At 52.7% G+C, this 20,506-nt stretch overlaps 6 protein-coding genes across 6 annotated transcripts; 2 read left to right on the forward strand and 4 right to left on the reverse strand.

The window, feature by feature from the left end:
- Positions 1-1,231: 1,231 nt before the first annotated feature.
- BDW74DRAFT_165381 (putative endoglucanase) lies at positions 1,232-4,081 on the reverse strand (the record flags this gene model as incomplete). The annotated part of the gene is made up of 7 exons (XM_073726408.1): positions 1,232-1,254; positions 1,285-3,042; positions 3,098-3,151; positions 3,205-3,445; positions 3,515-3,713; positions 3,775-3,919; positions 3,973-4,081. The coding sequence occupies 7 exons, from the start codon at positions 4,079-4,081 to the stop codon at positions 1,232-1,234; spliced, it is 2,529 nt and encodes an 842-aa protein (XP_073589009.1).
- A 1,786-nt stretch (positions 4,082-5,867) lies between these two features.
- On the reverse strand, positions 5,868-6,434 carry BDW74DRAFT_173741 (uncharacterized protein; the record flags this gene model as incomplete). Its single annotated transcript, XM_073727856.1, has 2 exons — positions 5,868-6,069; positions 6,154-6,434. The coding sequence occupies 2 exons, from the start codon at positions 6,432-6,434 to the stop codon at positions 5,868-5,870; spliced, it is 483 nt and encodes a 160-aa protein (XP_073589010.1).
- Positions 6,435-8,100: 1,666 nt separating this feature from the next.
- Positions 8,101-8,643, forward strand: BDW74DRAFT_173742 (thioredoxin family protein; the record flags this gene model as incomplete). Its single annotated transcript, XM_073727857.1, has 3 exons — positions 8,101-8,117; positions 8,203-8,307; positions 8,451-8,643. 3 exons carry the CDS (start codon positions 8,101-8,103, stop codon positions 8,641-8,643), a joined length of 315 nt encoding a protein of 104 aa, XP_073589011.1.
- Positions 8,644-10,458: 1,815 nt separating this feature from the next.
- On the reverse strand, positions 10,459-12,118 carry BDW74DRAFT_144771 (uncharacterized protein). The gene has a single exon (XM_073723101.1). It carries the CDS (start codon positions 11,594-11,596, stop codon positions 10,769-10,771), a length of 828 nt encoding a protein of 275 aa, XP_073589012.1. The 5' UTR covers positions 11,597-12,118; the 3' UTR covers positions 10,459-10,768.
- A 4,279-nt stretch (positions 12,119-16,397) lies between these two features.
- On the forward strand, positions 16,398-17,723 carry BDW74DRAFT_173744 (uncharacterized protein; the record flags this gene model as incomplete). The annotated part of the gene is made up of 1 exon (XM_073727858.1): positions 16,398-17,723. The coding sequence occupies one exon, from the start codon at positions 16,398-16,400 to the stop codon at positions 17,721-17,723; it is 1,326 nt and encodes a 441-aa protein (XP_073589013.1).
- A 159-nt stretch (positions 17,724-17,882) lies between these two features.
- Positions 17,883-20,165, reverse strand: BDW74DRAFT_173745 (amidase signature domain-containing protein; the record flags this gene model as incomplete). Its single annotated transcript, XM_073727859.1, has 2 exons — positions 17,883-20,051; positions 20,109-20,165. The coding sequence occupies 2 exons, from the start codon at positions 20,163-20,165 to the stop codon at positions 17,883-17,885; spliced, it is 2,226 nt and encodes a 741-aa protein (XP_073589014.1).
- Positions 20,166-20,506: the final 341 nt, after the last annotated feature.

A 20,506-nucleotide genomic window follows, 5' to 3' on the forward strand; every position in this document is an offset into this window, starting at 1 on the left:
CGCGGTCCTGGTCTTGTACCGCTAGGAGCTGAAAGGGCTGAGCATCGAACAACTTATCACGCAACTGTCCACATGCACTAGTGGCATCTTACTCTGGATCCTGTCCACTACCATGAGCTACCCGTGGACGCTGAATCTAAGATATCTCTCGTTGCCGTACTCGGTTCCTTTGGCTTCCAGGGCTACCGGTATTCTTTCGAGGCACAGGAACTGTGGTGCATGGAGGGTTAAGGAGCTTTGTCACGGTCGTTGGCGGTTGAGTTCTTATGCGGTATACCTAACATACTCCACGCACCTAAGTAGACTCGATAGGCTGCAGCCGGACGTGTGGTCCAAAGTGCACTATGTAATGGCAGTGAGCGAGCAATGCGGTACTGCAGGTGGGCAATACCATAAAATCGTAGGGTATCGACAATGCAGGTGGAGTGCGCCTACCCGGGTAGATTACCTTGGACATGAGTACAACAATCACTCAGGGTTCAACCCAAGTTTGCTGAGAATTAGGTACCTACTCTAGGTAGGTAGTATCCAGATCTACGCATAGACCTTCATTCAGTGCCTGCCGTTCGGTGCGAATCGGCTTCCAGAATTTACTGGTATCTCTTACTATTTCTATGTACCCATGAAGAACCGGAAGAACTGGAAATAGAAGGTCATCCTACCTAGGTAAGGTATGTTAAGCGCATTTAATAGCTTCACTCATTTTATCCAGCCTCTTTTTTTGCGGTGTGATTCTGGCATGTCTCAGATTGTTCACAGTTCCCTCGATGATGTCCATCACTACCCTACCATAGCTATATATTTTTGCCAAAAGACATCGGATGGTTCGAGGCACTCTCGAGCTTCCTCAATTCTCAGAGGTACTGTATAAACCACCGTATCTTTACTGCCTCTTTTGAGGGAGGCCATTTAGGTCTCAATAGGCATACTAATATTCGCAGTCCATATCCAATCGCAATGCTTCTGTACAAAGGGTCTTGGGGCCCCCTGCACACATTGCCTATGGTAGGTAGGATACGAGCCGGAGCTTTACTCATTTACTGGGGACACATTCAATAGCCAACACCTCGCAAGTATAGATAGCAGAAAATAAGATAAATACCATAATGTATCTAGCCCTACCCTACCCTACCCTACGGTCCTAACTAGACCTCCCGACATCCATGTACTACCATGGCCCTACCTAAGGCCCCAAACCAACCTACGCCTGCGTACCTATTCCACAAAGACATCATGTCAGACACCAATCTCTCGCTGATATAGAGGATGAAGAAGCAGACTTACACTGCGAGTAGAACTCATTCGCATACGTGCACGTCCATCCGCTCGGACACGCAGTCGGCCCCGTATACCCGCTCCCACCGCACTGTGCATAGGGACCCGCAGTAGCCGTCGGTCCAGCGGTAGACGTTGTGGTCGTGGCAGTCGTAGTCGTGCTCGTCGTAGTGACCGTCGTCGTTGATGTAGACGTACTCGTCCGAGTCGACGTCGTCAGAGTCGTCCCTGTAGAAGTAGCCGTGCTCGTCGCCGTGCTCGTCGCCGTCGGCAACGCCCCATCCGGCACCCCATAAAACACCCCGCGCCCATTCGTACCCACAAAAACAAGCCCGTATGTCTCCGGGTCCGCATTAACGACATTCGCATTGGATGCACCGAATCCATGCTCTGCATCAGAAATAAGCGCCCAATTGAGACCCTTGTCCTCTGTCTTGAAGAGGCCTGTAACCCCGTCGATCGTGAAGAATCCGTAGATTACAGCATATGAGCCTGATGATGAAGCAGCGCCGAGTCCGAGACTCCACCCTGCGCTGACGCTGCTTGAGACAGAGGTAAATGTCGCGCCGTGGTCTATTGAGTGCCACAGGCCTGTATCCGTCGTGGCCCAGACGTCGCCGGCTATAGAGGGGTGCGCGCGGATGGCGTTGACAGACGAGCTCGAGCCCAGGGTTGCGGTCTTGCCGAAAGACGAACCCGTATTACTGGAGACGTAGATAGCCCCCGCAGAGCCACCATAGAAGTACGCGTTATCTCTCTTATCCGACGCAATCACCGCGCCGGCGGGGAGACTCGCGACCGCAGAGAATGTACTCTGGTACTGGGACCTCAGTGCCCCTTCCGTGCTCGACATGAGGATAATTGTATCAGCGTCCGCAGAATACGCAACGCTTCCGGTCCCCGTGCTCGACGAAGCAGCGTAATTCGCTGACCAGGACTGCCCGAAGTTGCTGGACAGCGCGACGGTGGGATCTGTTCCTGACGCACTTGATCCGGAGCGCACGATGTTAGCGGGCTTGTTGCCCGCGTAGTCGAGACCGTTCGTACCACTGAATGTGGGCGTGTGATACTTCTGCGATGGTGCGCTGTCGAGGTCAGTGTGGTAGAAACCTCCTTCGTCGTAGACGGCTGAGAGGAGTTCGGGCCCGCCGGGAGGGACGATGAGTGCTTGCACGGCCATCTCTTCGATACCCACAGCGAGCGACTGCAGCGTAATCTTATGAGCCGAGTCCCAACTCGTCAGGTCGTGGCCGCCGTATATCGTCGCACCGGTCCCATAAAGCCAATGGTCTGAGTCGAACGGGTCAATAGACAACGCCTCGATCATCCAGCCCACACGCACAGGAAACTCATCCGTCGACGTCGGATCCTCCAACCACGGTGCATTAGCCACATCGTAGTCATAGTAGTAGTTGATATTGGGGTACCCGTTCCACTCCCAGATGGGCGACCACGTGTCGCCGGAGTCCGTGCTGCGCCATATTATTGCGTCGGGCCACCATGAGTTCAGGGTTGCGACCATAAGCGTGCCAGGGGACTGCAGGTCGACGTCGAGTCCGCCGTACCCGTAGTATGTGTCGTCCAGGGAAGTCGGGCTGATGTCGGTCCAGGTTCCGGAGGCGATGTTGTATTTGTGCACCGTGCCGTTTGTGCCGTCGTAAGGGCCAGCCCCGTTGGAGTAGGAGATATACAGGGTGTTTTCAGAGGGCGAGAGGACGCCTTTGTGCGGGAGGAAGCCGTATTGTGGTTCGCCGGTGACCCATTTCCCTGGTTTACATAGTCAGATGCTGGTATTGTGAGAGGGGTGTAGTAGGGGTCTTACATGTAGCGCCGGCGTCTTCGGAGACAAAGACGGATTGGCCGGTATCTGCAACACCTGCTCTTGCTATCAGCATCGAGTGAGGCCTAAGTGGGACACTGTCTGCTTACCAACAAAGATCCTTGAAGTAGGAGACCCCGACGACCCAGACGTAGAATCAAACGTAACCCACGCAAGGCCCACGGGGTCAGAGGTGTAAGAAGAGCTCGAGTCCTGGAAGTACGTCCCAGTCCAGGTAAACGAAGTAACTTTCGCCCAGGTCGCGCCATAGTCGGTACTCTTCCATAACCCATTGCCGCTCCGGGCACCAAAGAAGAGAACGCTGTTATCATTGGGGTCGACGACAAGTCTCTATTCCCATTATGTATGGTATTAGTAACGCTTAGAGAAGGCTAGGATACTGTTTTGAGATGGACTGACCTCACCCATCCCCCGTCCCGGCATATTCCCACCAACCTTAAACGGCAGCGCTGTCTCCGTCCACGTCTCACCCTTGTCAGTAGAACGCATTATAGCCCCGTTGTTCGGATCCCACTCGTTCGTGTACATGCCGACCGCCAGGTACAGCCTGTTCGTCTCGACGGGGTCTGTGGCGAGGGCGTCGATGCCCCAGTGGTTCCTAACCCGTGTCAAAGAGTGTATCATACCTATAGAGCAGGGTAGGTAAGATGGGCACTTACCAGTCGTCATTTCCCACAAAGTCCGTCAGAGGCGTCCATGTATCGTCCGAGTTCAGACGGTATGCGCCGCCGATGTCGGTGCGGGCGTAGGCTAGGCCTTGCTCGGAGGGGTTGAAGACGATTCCTGGGACGAAGCCGCCGCCTCCTGGTTGATGTTAGAGTATGAAGATAGTTACGATGTGATGGTCGTGGACAAACCTCCAGTGACGACATTCTTCCAGGTATAAGACTGCGATGCAGCGCTGTACACTGCGTCAATGCAAGAAGCGACTATCGCGCCCAGTAGGGCGAGTCTGGGGTTCTTCATGGCGATGCGACGAGCGCTGGTTACTCGCTGGATAGAAGAAAGCTACTCGAAGGACCTGGCTAGACAATCGGAGGCCGGTTTATGTACCTCTCCACCAAGTACTATAGTACCATGGGAGATTTTTTCTCCGTCCGTATCTATCATGAGACCATTTGGATCCATCTCCGTGAATATTCCCTGGACCTCGAATGCGGAGAATGCCCCAAGGAGGTTGCGGGTACTGAGTCTCCGTATGACTTACAATCCATTGCTGAGAGCCTTACTCGGCAGAAGAGCCGATCCACCGTGCGCAGGTAGTATGGTATGGTCTGCATATGCACATGCAAACCGGGGTGGGTTCCTGCAGAACCGTTGCTTGTCTCGGCGCTTGGGAAACTATTACTTACTATACAATTCTAATATAAAATATTCTGCATTTCCCATCAGATGACATGCATACCCCTGTCCCTGAACAATCTAAACATCTTGTCATCGGGTACAATGCCCTTGTTCCACAAGCCCTAATACGGGCATCAAGCCGAACGACCCAATCGGGAACGGAGGCTGCAGCCGACACGGAGCACATCTAATGAATCGATCGGTTCTCTAATCCGAGAATCGCAAAGTATACTGAGGCTAGGTCCAGCGATTGTTCTTGTAGGTGGTGAGGACAACTTAACATGACCTGCGTCTCGGCGAGTTGGCGTGGGTTGGTCTACCTAATGATACCATACTTAGCAAGTAAGGAGTGTAATTCCGGCCGATCGTACAGATACTGGCTTACTGCCGACAGAACTTGTTAGATGTATCTTACAATCATCGAATGCCTAGATAAATGGCCTAATTGATCCGACTTGCAGCCGTCCACGGGTTCAGTTAGGGCTCTAGCCCGGGGTTTGTGGGATTAAGGCCGACGCATTGGTTTAATGAGGTACCATACCATAGTTTAGCAGCGATGCATCTCGCTGTAATATATCAAGGAATAGAGCAACATAAGAATATCCTACAGATCTCAATACTCAAAAGCAAATAGTAAATGTAGAGCGTCATCACACTCGCAGGCAACCCAGAACCAGCTGGACATCCCTCAACAATCTCATTTAAACACCCTGCTGCTGCTGATGTTCTTTTCTAGCCTTCCGAATCCTCCTCTTATCACCCCACCAAAGCCAAACCAGATACGCCAGCCCGAGCCCGAAAGCAACAATAATGAAGATCAACACCCAGATCACAGTTTTGGAGGTCACTGTGTATTCGCGACGCGAGATGTGGAGGGCGCGGGCCATAGTTAGAGCTTTGGTGCTTAGGAGTGAGTTGGTTGATGGGGACATTTTGGGGGTTGGGTGTTTTTGGGTAATTGGGCTAGATTTGGTATTGGGATTTTTGTTCTTGTTTTGAGGTATGGGAGGTGGCTATGCCTCGTGGGAAAGAGAGACTTTAAGGAGGGCTGATATCAAAGGTGTCTTAGGATCTGATGCTGCAGGTAGTTGAAACGTGACATAGTTTCTTCTTTGTTATGGCCTTGCCCTGCCTTTGTCAAAGTAGTCAACTGGACCTCAGATGGATAGGCTTCGTGCTGCTCATCTGAGCCCACCAAAGTTGCCCAGGTAAGTTTTTTATCTCGAATCATAGTACCGTAACCCACCATCTCAGACCAACAAAGCCAGAGCTAAGGAGGGCTCTATCCTTAAACGTTTCAGATCATTCATCATCTCTAAACTCGTTACTCATAAGAAAAAGAAATCATCTAGCTACATTACATCTCAAAACACATTCCGTTCCTCTTTCATTCATTTGGTCATTCCGACTATGCTAACCCGGCGTTTGCCTTCGCACTCCATTGAACCGCATCATCCAGTCTCCCCTTCCCCTGCGAATGTCGATGTGGCAGAGCAGGAGGCTGCATCGCCGACCGTCTCGCCTCAAATCCCGACTCGGGGACTCTTGGCCTCAACCCCATCGTGAGATTCACGCGGCCGGGAAGTAATGCTGTCATGGACATAACGGGTCTGGACACGTCAACTGTTAGCCATAGCTACCCTTCCATATGCAGGGAAATGGAGGTTGATAGAAGGGGTAAAGGGGTGACATACTCCCCACAAGACGAGCAAAAGAACTTCTCGATTTGCCGACCGTTCATCATATCCAGATCAAAGTACATCTTTAGCGTACTTTTTCGATCTTGGATGGCTGTTTTATTGGCGTCGATTGTGAGATTTGTATCATTGCCTTGGCCATTTTGTATTGAGAGGTCGAATTCGTTGACTGTGAGGGATATTGAGCCGCAGGGGCATGTTCCCGTGAGCGCTGTGCTCGTGTCTGGTGACTGGTGATTTTGCGGGGTTGAGGCGGGGGCTGTGAGTGTGGGGGACATGGTGATGGTGGCTTGAAGCTGAGCGCGTTATTTGTTGCGATAATTGATAGCAACGATGAATGTGGAGGGATTTAATGATGAAGGTGGATATCCCAAGCGCTACGGGAACTTAAGGTAAGTCAGGAACAGCGACAGCGACCGGGACTGGGACAGGGACGAACGTTGAGGAGCGGGCGTTGAGGTCACAACCGGATTCCGGATGCTCGGCTAGGCCGGTCGAGGCGAATACGTCATCCCCGGTATCGCCCGTAGCGAAAACACCAATTTACGCCTTATAACTGCTACAGTTAGTCTTTTTGCCTGGAAATATAAGTTTGTTTCGCCATTATGATGAGTTTGTGGTACAGGTAACTCTACATTAGGTTTATGATGTTTGGTATGCACGTTGTACATGATGCGTGTCGCGGGAGGACTCCGCTGGTCCGGGCTGGGTCGGGGTATGTAAGGCTACCCCTTGCAGGGTCATCCCGGGATGCATAATGCGTTGACGTAGATATACAAATTATTCTCCTATCAAACAGAGAAAATGAGTTTAGGATAAACCTGTAAAGAGTATGCGGATACATTCCCCATAATTGATGTTCGTGTTCTGGGCCATGAAGTCACATCTACGCAGTCTGGGGTACGTACCCTACGGAGTACGGAGTACCTACTTACGGAGTAGTACTCCAGAATATGCCCCAGTCGGCGTGCCAGTCCATGAATTATGAGCTCCGGAAGTCGTGGGGGCGTTGAGTCAGCTACTTCGTGGAGTACAACGACGGAGAACACATATTCTTACACATCACCTGCCACTCAACAAAATGAGAGGCGTTATTTGACAATAATGATATCAATCCTAGTCTAGGTATCAAGTTTATCGAGCCTATGGTGTCCAGGTACCTCTCGCTACTTTCGCTAGTAGACAGACAAATCCGAACAAGCAGCGCGCCTGTTTTTGAGTACGGCTGCGGCTAAAGTTCGAATAATCGACAGAATGCCTATGGTATGTGCCCTAACTCGCATACTGGCCAATTCATCACCTCACTACAAAAAGTTGATTACCATATAGTCTTCCTCGCTAGACAGGTTAGCTGCTCTCCTCAACCTAGAGCACAGTGCTAAGATTACATACATGTAATGTAGATTGAGCGCCGACTCATGGCTGTATAGGCACCCGTGAAAACATTCTTAGATACCTAGGCAACATGCGCAAGACCCTGCGGCGTGAGCATCTTGATCTTGGTCTACTCGGTCTTTACAATGTGAGGGGTTAATGTAGCCAAGATGTAGCCAAGATGCATGCTGACGGGATCTCGATGTCTCCTTATTCAGCTCGCAGACTTACTTCGTCACCTATTCCCCTAACTAAGAAAACACACGATATTTGCTGCTGCCACACAGACTCTCATTAATAGACTCCATTTCATCATCGCTGTTACACCATGTATGTATGGTCACATGTGAATGTGAACTTAGAAATGAAACTCACGACCTTAGGTCCAGCACGATCTGACTTAAATACCCCGAGATATCCCCCGTGGGGTAGGGACGTTAGATGCAAGAGAGATACCTAAACCATCAGTGGACCCAAGACCTCTCCGGTCCCCCTGTCGTTTCAAGCATCTTTCCCCTCGCGTTAAAAAGTACCATACCATCCTTATATACGGGCACCTGCATCTTCAGCATGGATCAAATCACAGAGTAAGCCCTCCCAGATTGCCGTGATAGCAGGGCAGTGTCGGGTTCAACATCATCATGGCAGTCCTAATGCACATACGCAACCCAGCCAGAGTCAATACGACGAAGCCCTCAAAAGCCACAAGTCCGTCGTGATCATCTTCACCGCGATCTGGAGCCATGTCGGCGAAATAACCAAGCGCAACTTTGAGAAGTATGTCCGTGTCTTGCTCGCCGCCGTCTTCCTCTCCCCTATCATTTCCCCGCGTATACTCTGAGGCGGTAGCCATGCCCACTCTCAACAACCCCAATCTCACCTAACCCATACCATAACGTAATTTACTGAGTATTCGATAGGGTCGGAGCCCAATACCCAGCGCTATACCAAGCCTGGATCAGCACAGACGAAAGCCCCGAACTGACGGAGCAACATGGTGTGACGGCCGTCCCGACTGTGTTTGGGTATAAAGGTGAAGCGGAGGTGAATAAGTACATTGGGCCGCAGTTTACGGAGGAACAGGTTAAGAGGTTTATTGAGAAGGTGCTTTAACTCGGAATCTATGGGGAGGAAGGGGAGAGGCGGGGACGGGGTCTACGGCAACCCTAGCGAGAATACAGGGCTGTTGTTAGTTAGGCTGTTTGTGTGGCATGGAAGGGAATTGCGTCGGATTAGTTACTGAACATATTGGTAGTTGGCACTGGAAATTGAACTGAGTCCCTCAAACCCAAGACTCCGAGTGATGGCCGAGTCTACCCCGGCATAGCCCTAACTACCATTAGATTGCGAAATACTAAGTAAGCTCAGACCCATAATATGGGAAAGCAAAAAATGCGGAGTACAATTCTGCCTGCTAAAACGAACTTTAATCTGATCCGAGCTATCTCCATAAAGACCGAGCGTTGCCCTTGCCCAGGCCGTAGATTGTCCGACATTGATGAGAGCATCCTCATCTATCAGGCCGCTTCACATTCATGCTTTGCAGCAGACTTGCTCTCGAGTTTTCAGAAGTAGAGCAGCACGACATGACTCACTGGGCCCTGGCTGCGGAGTAAGGTATAGCATTGTCAAGTGGTCCGGTCCGGTGGCCGGGCCTGTTCGACCCTTATCCCTGCTATACATGGATAGATTTGACTCCTCTCAACCTATTTATCAGCGATGCATAGTTAGTCCACTGTATGCGTCTGTACTACTATGACTCTGAACCCTTTACCCCGCATCACTGGCACCCAGGGCATATGGTAGATGTTGGGGATGCAAAAGCAATAATTTACGCTAACTCCGCACTTCCCCTTCAGCAGAAAAAGCAAAAACATTGAATCTCGAGACTCAACCGCATTCCCTGCTAACAAGATATGCATCAAGCACAATGAAATCAAATCACAGCTTATCCTGCGATTCATCTACCTAGATTCTATGGTGGTCGCCCCAACCAACCCTTAAATACAACCAAACCTTAAGCCCAGACCAAGCCCGAGAAGCCCCAAGGTCCCCGCCGCTTTACCCGCGGATTTCCCTTTTCCAGCGTCCGTGCACGTCGATCACAGCGGACGCCGGACAGACCGGCCCTCGGAGTCGGGGTTAACAACACCCCGAGCTTCCTCCATCCTTTTCTTCCTCCCTTCCGGTTCCGAATAGCCGACTGTAACTGGCCAGCTCGTTTACGCGTTTACTTTCATCGCATCTCATCTCATCTGTGTGATTGTGATGAGATTACGATCTGACTTTGTGCGACAGTGACCGGGGCTTCGGAAAGGCAGCGATGAGCCTCCACTCCGGCAGTGCCCGTTTTCTGAACGAGCACGTATTGACTAGGATGATTATCCATGTAGCTGAGGGGTAGGGTAAGATAGCGAAGCGAAGCACATGGATGATTCATACATGCATGTGGTGTAGAGGTCAAACGCCGTAGGGCGCGCCCGCGCCCTGCCCGGTGATTCCGAGAACGCGATGCAATGCGATGGGATGTGATCAGATGATCAATATCAATCCAGCACAGTAGTCTAAAGTCAATAATACTGCACATCGAGACGGAAATTACTATGAGTGAAAGCGACTCATAAGTACCAACGGCCGGTGTCGGAACCCTTCGCGCTCCGAGGCAAGGCGAGGCCCAGCGGCGACTAGATCAGATAATCGCGGCAGCGGGCAGGGACAACTCCGCGGGATGATCCATGATCCATGTTCGTTGTCAGTGTCACACATTGACCAGTCATCGCGGCATGTGACTGGGCTTCCGCGGGAACCCTGGTAAGGTTCACAAGCTTGGGTCAAGCGGTGTGCTTGTGCGATCGGCAGCCGCGTGCCGGCCAATGCTTAAGCTATTGGGTTACTGAGTTACTGTGTAGAAGAGAAAGGATTTGAGACTTTGAGATTATGATGTGTATTTGTAATTTGTACCATATAGGAATATGGTCGATGCTATATACTCATTCGTAGTAGATAGTGTGTAAACAAGAGAAGAGTGAGCATGTCCGACCCAATAATCAAACAAATCCAAAACGCCAGACAATGCATATGGTATGTATGCCAATGCCCATGCCATCCTTTTGCGTCGCTCAAATGCAAACGCTAAATGTCAATGCCGAACATCAATCGTCGTCAGGGTATCACGTATTATATATTCAATCCGTAGTAGAGAGGAGAGCGCAGTCGCCGCCGAGAGAAAAGAGACTGATCAACATGCCTCGATCGCCTCGATAATCGGCTGCTGCGCCTGCCGGACGTAATATCCATGTTCGAAGTCCGAGTCCGTGAGAGACAGCTCGGCTTGCGCTGCCTTCTCGTCAAAGGACTCGAGGATCGGCTGTGGTGGTGAGGGCGGCATGCTGTCGTCTTCGCTGTCGTCCTCGTCGTGCGACAGCTCAGGCGGTTGTCGGGATGGCGAGCGCGTGAGCGCAAGCTCGTCCAGATCCTCGGCGTCATCGTACTCATACTCGAATTCTGAGTCCGAGTCCGAGGCGGAGTCGTAATCCTCCAGCTCGGTTTCCGTGATGATAGCAACGGGCGATGGGGCTCGTCGACGAACAACAGGCGTCGGCGCGTAGTCTTCTTCAAAGTCCGAGTCCTCCTCCTCGCTGAGATCCGAGTCGCTCTCCGACAAATCCTCGGGATCCCAGTCCTCCTCGGGCTCTTCGACCAGTGTCTCGGCCCAGTGGATGTGGTGTTGTTGCGAGTCGCGGTAGGCAGATTTTGTCGCGCCGCTGACGGTCTGGTTGAACCAGCGCTCTTGTTCCTGCTCGGCGTCGGCGAGGTCGAGCATCAGTGAGTCGAGGAGGTTTGCGTGGCCGACCAGCAGGCGCAGGTCGTGGTCCGCCCGGGAGGCTTCGCGGGTGAGCTTCCGGCGGGCGGTGTGGGCGAGGTAGTAGGTCTGGGTGATGCTCATTTTCTTCTGCTGGCGCTTGCGGGTGAGGGCGTTGAAGTAGGATGTAAAGGAGGGAGCAGGAGCAGAGGCAGTTGAAGTAGAAATAGAGGCAGAAGGTGGAGAGAAAATTGTTGAGGACATTGTGGAATCCGGGGCGACCTGATGTGTTTATGATCTCAGCTGTAGCCTGTGACGGTGACTCAGGCAGCACAGCACTAGGTCTAGTTGACACTGGGCCGATCGGCCAATAGCGGCTGGGGCGCAGCGGCGGTGTATCGAGAGGCTGACTGCCTTAGCCTTATCTCCTTGATACCACCGATAATTAACGAAGGGACCCTGCGCGTTTCTGCCCAGGATCTCGGTCTTGTCTCGTAACCCCGTCGTTGATACGCTGGGCGCCGATGCGAATCTGCAGTGTCCGACTAGAGGTTTCGGTGGCTGATGTTCGAGAATACGTGGAGGGCTGAGGCGTCCTGGTTAGGTAGGAGGGATGCTGGGTTGAGTCGGTGAAGAGGAGATCGATCAGAAAGGACTGGGGATCGAGGGATGGGTTTCGTTATGATATATCCAAGAGTGGGCCGCTTTTTCTTTCTTTTCTTTTTTACTAGGCTTTGTTTCCTGAAATCAATTCTGATTCATAATCGCATCGCCGAGGAAAGGCACGCTAATTCGATTTGCTTCTGTTTTCCCTTGGTTAATTCCACTCTCCACTCCGTAAGTCCGACCGGGTGATTCGCAGGCCGGCCAGGCATAAAAATTTCAGTCGCCCTAGCTGGGCTCCGTGGATCCGATCAGCGGGACTAACGCTGAGGATTGACATTCACCGCCTCTGCCGTTGGACCCAATCAGGTCTCCCAAATTGTGAGTCACGGGTAGCCGTCGCTCCGCTATACCGGATTGAGCAACCGCAGGCCAGCCCAAAAAGACCCCGAAAAGGAAGGCACCGGAGATCGGATCGCAACAATTTCCCGTGATTCTGCCAGGCTATTGGTAATCTCCGGGCTGCCTGACAAACTCCATCAATCCAGAGAACTATTCGGAAACTAATCCATCCTCATCCATGCTCATTATTATTCAGCCGCAGAATGACTCTTTGACTCGTCTTTCTTATCTCCAAACGCCGGTTATTGGTACTCGGAACTCCAGGTCTGCATCTCAAACAAGACCGCTGGATGCTCCAGACCAAGCCATGCGCCGCCTACTGATACGATCCGAGTACCCGAGTGCCCGGCCTCAGCGTAGGGCTGGATGATGCGATCAGGACGCGACAAGCCAAGTATGCATCAAACACTTGGCTGCTGACTGAAAGGCGATCGTTCCATTCGTCTGTTCGCATTCAAAGCGACGGAGCGAATACGCAACCGATTGTCAAAGCAGGAATAGTAAACAATGATGCCTGGACTCGACACTGTACGACGACCTGAGATGCTGAGAGTCACAGGCTGCCACATTCATTGGCTTATCTCCAATCAATCTCTTACTCCTTACAGACACTGCCTATGACTCTGACGGGGCGGGGCTGAGATGCGGAGGAGCCGCACTGCCCGGTGTCAGCCAAGTGCTTACCCATCGCAGACGTGTTCGTCGCTCGGTTCATGGTTGGTGACTCCGTCTACCACGACTGCGACCGACTGTACAATGTCACTGCTATGATGAGCTGTCGCCTCAAGATCTACATTCTGCGAGATCTGCCTGATGAAGCCTATCTGGGATACAAGACATCACCGCGACGACATCATCGCCACCGGACATCGGACGTAGGAAAAGACAACCACTATGACACTTGACAAGGGCATTGTGCTCTTCACATCTCGTATCTACGGCTTTATGAACACATCCGGAATTTATCGTACTCGCTTACCGGGGTCAGCCACAAACACCACGTGTGAGCCCGTCTGATCTCATCGCTCCCAGTAAGGTAATACGAGGCGCATACCCATGTCGGAAAGGCAGGACAAGGGTTCTGTTATCTCGGCTGCCATTAATTTGCAGCCCGTCTCGCTTGCGCTCGTCGGAGTGCTGACAAAATGAACCGATTATTAATTCTTGCAGCTGTCACCCCGGACCGTCTCCAGGGTTTGTCTCGGATTTCTAATCCCCGCTAATTGATGACATCAACACCTGCATCCCGCACTGATACCGGCACGCGAGCAGGATACCCCCGACAAAGGTTCTGACTTTATCTCCGTAGGCTACTAGTCACGTTCAACTGTTGACGTGCTCGACTCCAGATTCCAGAGTCTGGAGTCTGGACCTGGCCTTGGCCCTGAGCTGGCCCAACTCGGGGTCTATAAACGAATTGCGGAGTAGCTTTGTCTCACGTGACCTGCCTCGGCAAGGCTGCCGATGCATGGACCACCAGCTTTAGAAATCAGGCTCCAAGGCTGCAACATCTAATCCACTGTCCAAGCTCAACATCTGGTTCGATTCTTCAATCCCCATCACTCCTGGCATCAGAGGATTTGATATCTCTAAATTCTTTCAAACAAACCATTCTGCCGGCCTTTGATACAGCACACACAAAGGCTCCTCGGAACTAGACTAATCTCCGGTTCCTCCGTCGCTCCGCTTACTCATTTCCTAGTCATGGCTTGTCAAGGCAAGCTGAACCGTGGATCAGTTCGCCCTGCAGATTGAGCTCAACAAGCTCTCTTCCGAGGTTGTTCTTGGGTTGGGCGCCGGCTGTGGCTCGGTTGAACACCAGCGGAGGGTCTTGCTGACCGACTGAAAAATTTTCCGGACCCGCAGCGGGCCAGCTCCAGCCGCAATGCCCGGCACTCGGATCGATCGGGAAATTTCTTGCAAAGGGTGGAACTGGGATGGCAAGGGTTTTCTTGTTTTTGGCCCGCTGCCCGTTGTGCCTGTGCCTGTGAAGGTCCGAAGTGTTTGGTGCCGAGAGCATGCCTCATGCCTCATGGCTAGGCATGGTTGCTAATCCATGCTGGTTATGACTCTGGGATATGTTCCGGAGTATGACTGTTCCTCAGTGTTGGGCCGCTGACTGTCAGTCACAAAGTGTCAGAGCTGAGTCAGTTGAAATTGCATATGAGTAAGAATAAGCGCCTATTGGCCCCGTCGCGGCTACAGTCGGCTATCAGTATCCGGCCGCGGGATCAAATGGGAATGTGATATGTCGTTTCCCAAAGAAAACCCTTGCTTCGTTACCTAGGTAATAGCAAGAAAAATGCCGAGACTTCCGCCCTCGCCGTTTCTCGGGCTTCTGTTGCTTGCAGATTGATATCCAATAGTAGTGAGGCGCAGCCGCAGCTGTGGCCTCGGCAGGTTTGGGGGAGTGTTCGGAGCGACTGGCTTATAGTCCGGAGCATTGAGGATAGCGGCTCAAATGCAGGGTTCGCCTGTTCGAACATGTAATAATGTAGTTGCCATTGGCTGTTGCTTGGCTTAATGGCTGTAAGCATCATGCGCCTTAAATGTGACGGAGTAGACGTCAACAATAAATATATTATTGGTCAAGTTACGGAGTACCGTTGGCGAGGTTATGGTGGTCAGCCTATCCTACCTAAGCCGCAAAATATATATCGGCACGGATACCCCCTCCTCACCACGGCGGGTGCAATACGGTAAATCTTGGGCTACCTCAGTACCTTGAGTACAATCATGGTCACTACTACTGTCGAAGACTCAAAACCCCTTTCTACTCTCTAGATATCTCTTTTCACAATTTTCTCGCCACTCAAGCTCCAGCTGAAGGGTTCGTTTCCTCTTCAGGCCCCCTCTCCGAATCCAAACCGGAGAGCACCGATAGAGATGGAGGCTGGAGCACGGAGCACCAGGAAAATTTTCAACGTTCTTCTCGGGAAGGGTGGGGATCGGGCTCTTGGGCTATTGTTGTGTCTCCACTATGGCAACGGTTACGGCGCAACGCAACCGTGCAGACAGCCGGTGGGTTGGGCTGCTAGAGGCTTCTAGTTGGATCTGGATAACCGCATAAAATTGTTTTGTTAGGTACATCTGTTTCGGCCAACCTGAGAAGTCGGCGCATGATAGAGAGGCTCTACTTATCTGCTTGCCTTAAACGCTGAATAAAGAAAATATACTTGACTAGGCAAGGCCTATTTTTCTATAGGAGCCTGCAATGCCACCATAAGCACTATACTGACATATCTATCCACTCTTTGAATCTATAGTCTGCGCCTTGGGCGAGGAGCAAGCACATGTTCCAAAGAGATACCATACATCCCTAAACTATCACTAAGAGCAGATTGTGTCTAATTACTATCATGTGAATCTTCATCATCGACAGCCAAGTCGCATAGCAGCAGCACGCTATAAAAACATTTGGTAGCCGGGAAGCAGAACATGCAACGATTAGGGCTTTCCGCCAATCACATCTCTGTTCCCTTACTCCAAACTACGCAATCAGATAAGCGCAATCCTTATCTTGTCCGGGGCACATCTTTATCAATCAGATGGGATATCTTCCCACCATCAACGATCTTACTCCTTCCTCAGAATCATGTCCCTAGGCCCCCAATGTCACGCCTGCCGCCAGCGCCGTGTCCGCTGCGACTCTAGCAAACCGAGTTGCGGTAAATGCGCCAAGAAAGGGCTCGAGTGCCCCGGCTACTCTAACGCGAAGCCGCTGCGATGGCGTCATTGTGTGCCGGTACCAAGGGGAAAAGCACGAGGGGCAAGGGAAGAGCCGCATGTGCCTGTATCTGCATTCGCACCCGCAGGCATACCAATAGCAGGTTGGAGTCTAGGCGTGAGAAACGACGATATCGCACCGGGGAATGAGGTTCATGAAGTTATTGCGTACTGTACGTTTTCAGAAGTTCCTCTATGTCTCTGGCGGCATGACCCTGACATCTATGCCAGGTAGGCTGATGAATCTCGTCTCCAACATCGGAGATACTGTATAGACAACGCAAAGATTGCACCAGATGTCTCCGCTTCTCCGGAAGGCAGGCCGGAGATCACAATGGCAGACTGGTTGAGGTTTGCCCAGGCCGATCGACATCTCAACTTCTGCATCGTCACGATGCACAAAACACTCCACCTGGAGCGTCTAGATCAAGCATCGCCGCCAGCTGGAGAGCAAATAGCCCCGAATCTCAACCCATTCTATCACCACCAGGCATCCGCCGCGCGTCTGCTCCAAAATCAGGTCAACGGCCTCTGTCTTGACGTGGGAATTGGCATGCAAGAGCGAGGCCAAGTCTCGACCCAGCAGCAGCATGGCATTTTGTCAAGCATCGCACTTTTCCTATCAGTGCAGATCCAGGAAAGCGCGTACGGCGCCTGGCGCGCGCATTTGCACGGCGCCAAGGTCGTTCTTGCATTGCTAGAGCGGGCGCGACTACCAGCACCCTTACCGGTACCAAAACACGATGCGTTCCTCGATTTCCATCTCATGACGGTCGATGTATTCGGGACGACCACGGCTCCATTAACCCATCGTCGCGAAGAGGTCGTGACCGAGCATCAGACGTATCTCGATTTGCTGAAAACCGGCCGCATGGGCTTTGATAGCCGCAACTCATTGACGCCTGTGCCTGATGAGATTCTGAAGGGGATTATCAGAGCAAATATACTGAGGGCTGGTGGGAATATAGCTTATTTCTCCGATCAAGGACAAGAAAAGAAAACAGCTATAGGGCTCTCTCCAGTGGCCGATGTCGTGCTCGCGGCGCAACGGTTTTCGCCCGAGACATGGGCGAAATTAATCATTCACAGCCAACCCAATCCGGAGCAGATGGAATTGCAAGCCTGGGAATTACTAGCAAGATGCTTCCAATCTGCGGCAACTGCATATGTCATTTTGAGCACGGGCACGGGGCATCGGCACTGGAGACAAGCAGAAGCAGAAGCAGAAGCAGAAACGCAATCTCAATCCCATTTCCTCAACGCCGCTTACGCATCTCTCACAACCTCCATTGCAGCTCTCTTTAAGCTCGCGTCTGATTCAGATGCACCTAGTGGCAGTGGCAGTGGCGGTGGCAGGACCTTGCTGCATAAATTTGTTCTATGGCCAATGGTGATCGCGGGCGTGGAAAGTGCAGCCCGGGGCGATAAGGTCTTTCAAGACTATCTGACGCACAAACTAAACATGCTCACCGTGGAGTTGGGCACAATGGCTATGCGCGAGGCGGCGGGGTTCCTTGAGGGCCTTTGGAGAAAATTTGCTGCGGAGAGGCAGGGACAGGGGGCGTATACGGAGGTTGCCAACGGCACTACGCTCGAGGATGGGCGGGTGGATGTAGACTGGGATGGTATTTTCGATGCTGGACCGGTGTTTCTGATGTAATTCAAGTAAGGTTGCTGGGCTCTATGGTACCATACTCTAATACCTTACCTAGTACATACAGTATACCATCATAGCTAGTAGGCGTTGGATCACACTGTTGCGTTTACCATACCATACCACCATATCATACCATACCATCATGGTCCCGCAACATCCCGCCTAAACAAACAACAGCTTCCCGTCACTCCTCCCATTCCCCGCCGATGCAACCACAACAACCATCGCTAGGCTCTGATCCGGCTTATTGACGACCCAAACAGGGACTGCGCCAGCTGGGTCGTCATAGGGCACGGCGCTTGTGACGGCACGCCAGGTTCCGTTGTCCTCCAGATGCACGGGGCGGACCTCGACGCCGTCAACGAAGACTTCGACATCGACGGAGATGGGTCCCGACCCACCACTGCCGGATCCTGATATGGGGGCTTCGACGCACCCGGAGATCTCCATCACCTCGTTATCGTTTCCGCTGTCTCCAGCACAGATGGAAAGCCTTCTCGCGGTCGCATTTAGTCTTGGTGGCTCCGTGCCCACGAACGAGCGCGTGGGGGTGTTCCCAGCAGCAGCAGGGGTATCGATAATGTCAGAGGGCAATTCCGGCGTTAGCGGAGGCGATCGATGCTGACACGTTGACATGTTCCCAGCAGCCTCAAATGCAAACCCGTAGCTCAGCAGATTACTATCATCATATGCCCTCCCCGCAAACGTCAGACCAACGGGCATGCGACTCTTACTTGTCAACCCCATGGGCACTGTAATAGTCGGCACGCCAAAGCGGCGAATCGCGTAGTTCCCATGCGAGAAGAAGACGCCGTTGCGCCAGGCGTGCAGGGCAGATGTCTCGTTTGTCTCGGCGTCACTGCGCCCGATGTCTCCCGCTGCAGGCCAAACGAGGGTGTCGAGATTCTGCTCATCAAGCCAGGACTCTAGGTCGTGTTTGCGGCGGGTCTCGAGGGAGGATAGGTAGGATTGCAGGCTTGGGAGGTCGTAGATGGATGAGCTCGAGCCGTTCCGGCCACTGATACTGGCGACCATTGCGCTGTTGGACGCGGTCCTGTTGTTGAAGGTGTTGCCGTAGCGGTCTGGCAGTGTCCCTGGGAGCTGCGGGGATATCAGGGCCGGATCGAGGTTTGCATCGAAGAGGCTGGAGATCGAGCCAGGGGTCGTGTCGTTGACCATGCGGAGGAAGTCGTCCCAGGCGTATGCCCCGAGTCGAGAAGGGCCAGACTCGGCGTCCTCTGTTTGCCCTGGGATGGGGTACTCTGTCTCCCATTGACTTGCATGCCCGGGTGTCTCAAAGTTCGTGATCAGGGGAAAGTCAACCTCTTCCACAACGGCACCGAGACCCTCGAGTCTCTCGCGCGCATGAGCCCAGAGCTCGCGCACTTCAGAGCTTACCCACGTCGGCTGTGCGTCTGGATCATCCGCGTACTTCCCGATATACATCCTCGGAACACCGATGCGCTTCCCACGTAGCGCATCCGCCTCCATAAGATCCAGGTACGAGTTCGGCTTGACATCCTCGACAGCAGGAAGCTCAACAAATGGCTGACCGCGCCAGAAATCCCCCCTCGTCTCACGGTCCTCAGCAACAACAACATCCAACACACCCAGCAGATCCTCCACGCTCCGCGCATACGGAACAACAACGTCCGCCTCCGGCATAAGCGGCCAGTTCCCACGAATTGATATCAGCCCCCGCGACGGCGTATACGCCACAAGCCCATTATTCGACGCCGGCGAGCGGCCCGACGACACCGTCTCCTCGGCCATCGCGAACACACCTAGCCCTGCTGCCGTCGCTACACCGGCACCGTTCGACGAGCCGGACGCATACGCCGCCGCTAAGAAGGAACTGTTATACGGGCTCTCAGCGCGCCCGTACACCCCACGCTGCATGCCGCCGTTGGCCATGGGGGGCATATTCGTCTTTCCTAGTATGAGAGCGCCCGCGTCGCGAAGCCGCTGGACTGTGAATGCGTTGGATATTGCAGTAAGGTTCACGAAGGCCGGCGAGCCAGCCGCCACTGTGAGCCCGGCCATCATGTAGCTGTCTTTTATTGTGCCCGGGATTCCTTCTAGGGGCGAGCGGATGGAGCCGTTGTGGGTTGCGCGGTAGGTGTCGGATTCTTGGGCTGCGGTGAAGATGGAGGGGTTTAGGATTGGGATGGAGTTTAGGCGGCTTGGGTCGAGGGGGCTGCCCCCGCGCCGGTCGTAGAGGGCAAGGCGGTGCAGGTGCTTTGCTGTTAGTTGGATGGCGTTGATGTGGCCAGTGCTGAGGGCTTCTTGGATGGCGGAGATGCTGGCGTTGGTGATGCTGAGGGACCTGGACTGTTCCGTGTCAGTGGGGTGCAGGTAGAGGGGGGTGGATGGGGTGGAGGTACGTACCGCAACTCCTGCTGCTGCTATAAGCAGGGTGACGGTGTACAGTGCAAGCAAGTTCATCTTTGATGTTGGAGTTCCAAGATTGCTGCAATCGACACTCATGGACGTCTTTCCGGAGCCATTATATACCCCCGAGATCGAACGCCATTGGTTGATAAGGGAAGAACTAGCGGCCATCCACTCATGTTCCCTAGGCTGCAAGAATGCACCTGTTATCAAGTTTTCTTAAGTAATGAATGCCACTATCTGCCTGTATCAAGGTGTTGGATGGGCTCTCAGGCTTGGCCATAAAACTAGCCTGTTCCGGTATAGAATGAGGCTTCTCCAACTATCCACAATGATGAAGACCTACGTACTATAAAGACCACACTGGAAGCAGCATCAATTCAACATTATTCCTC

This window comes from Aspergillus multicolor (assembly GCF_047715735.1).
Source record: "Aspergillus multicolor strain CBS 133.54 unplaced genomic scaffold BDW74scaffold_2, whole genome shotgun sequence".
Lineage (NCBI taxonomy): Eukaryota > Fungi > Ascomycota > Eurotiomycetes > Eurotiales > Aspergillaceae > Aspergillus > Aspergillus multicolor.

Bases quoted from the DNA above. Each gene is read 5' to 3' on its own strand.
- BDW74DRAFT_144771 (XM_073723101.1), bottom strand. From the start codon at position 11,596: ATGTCCTCAACAATTTTCTCTCCACCTTCTGCCTCTATTTCTACTTCA.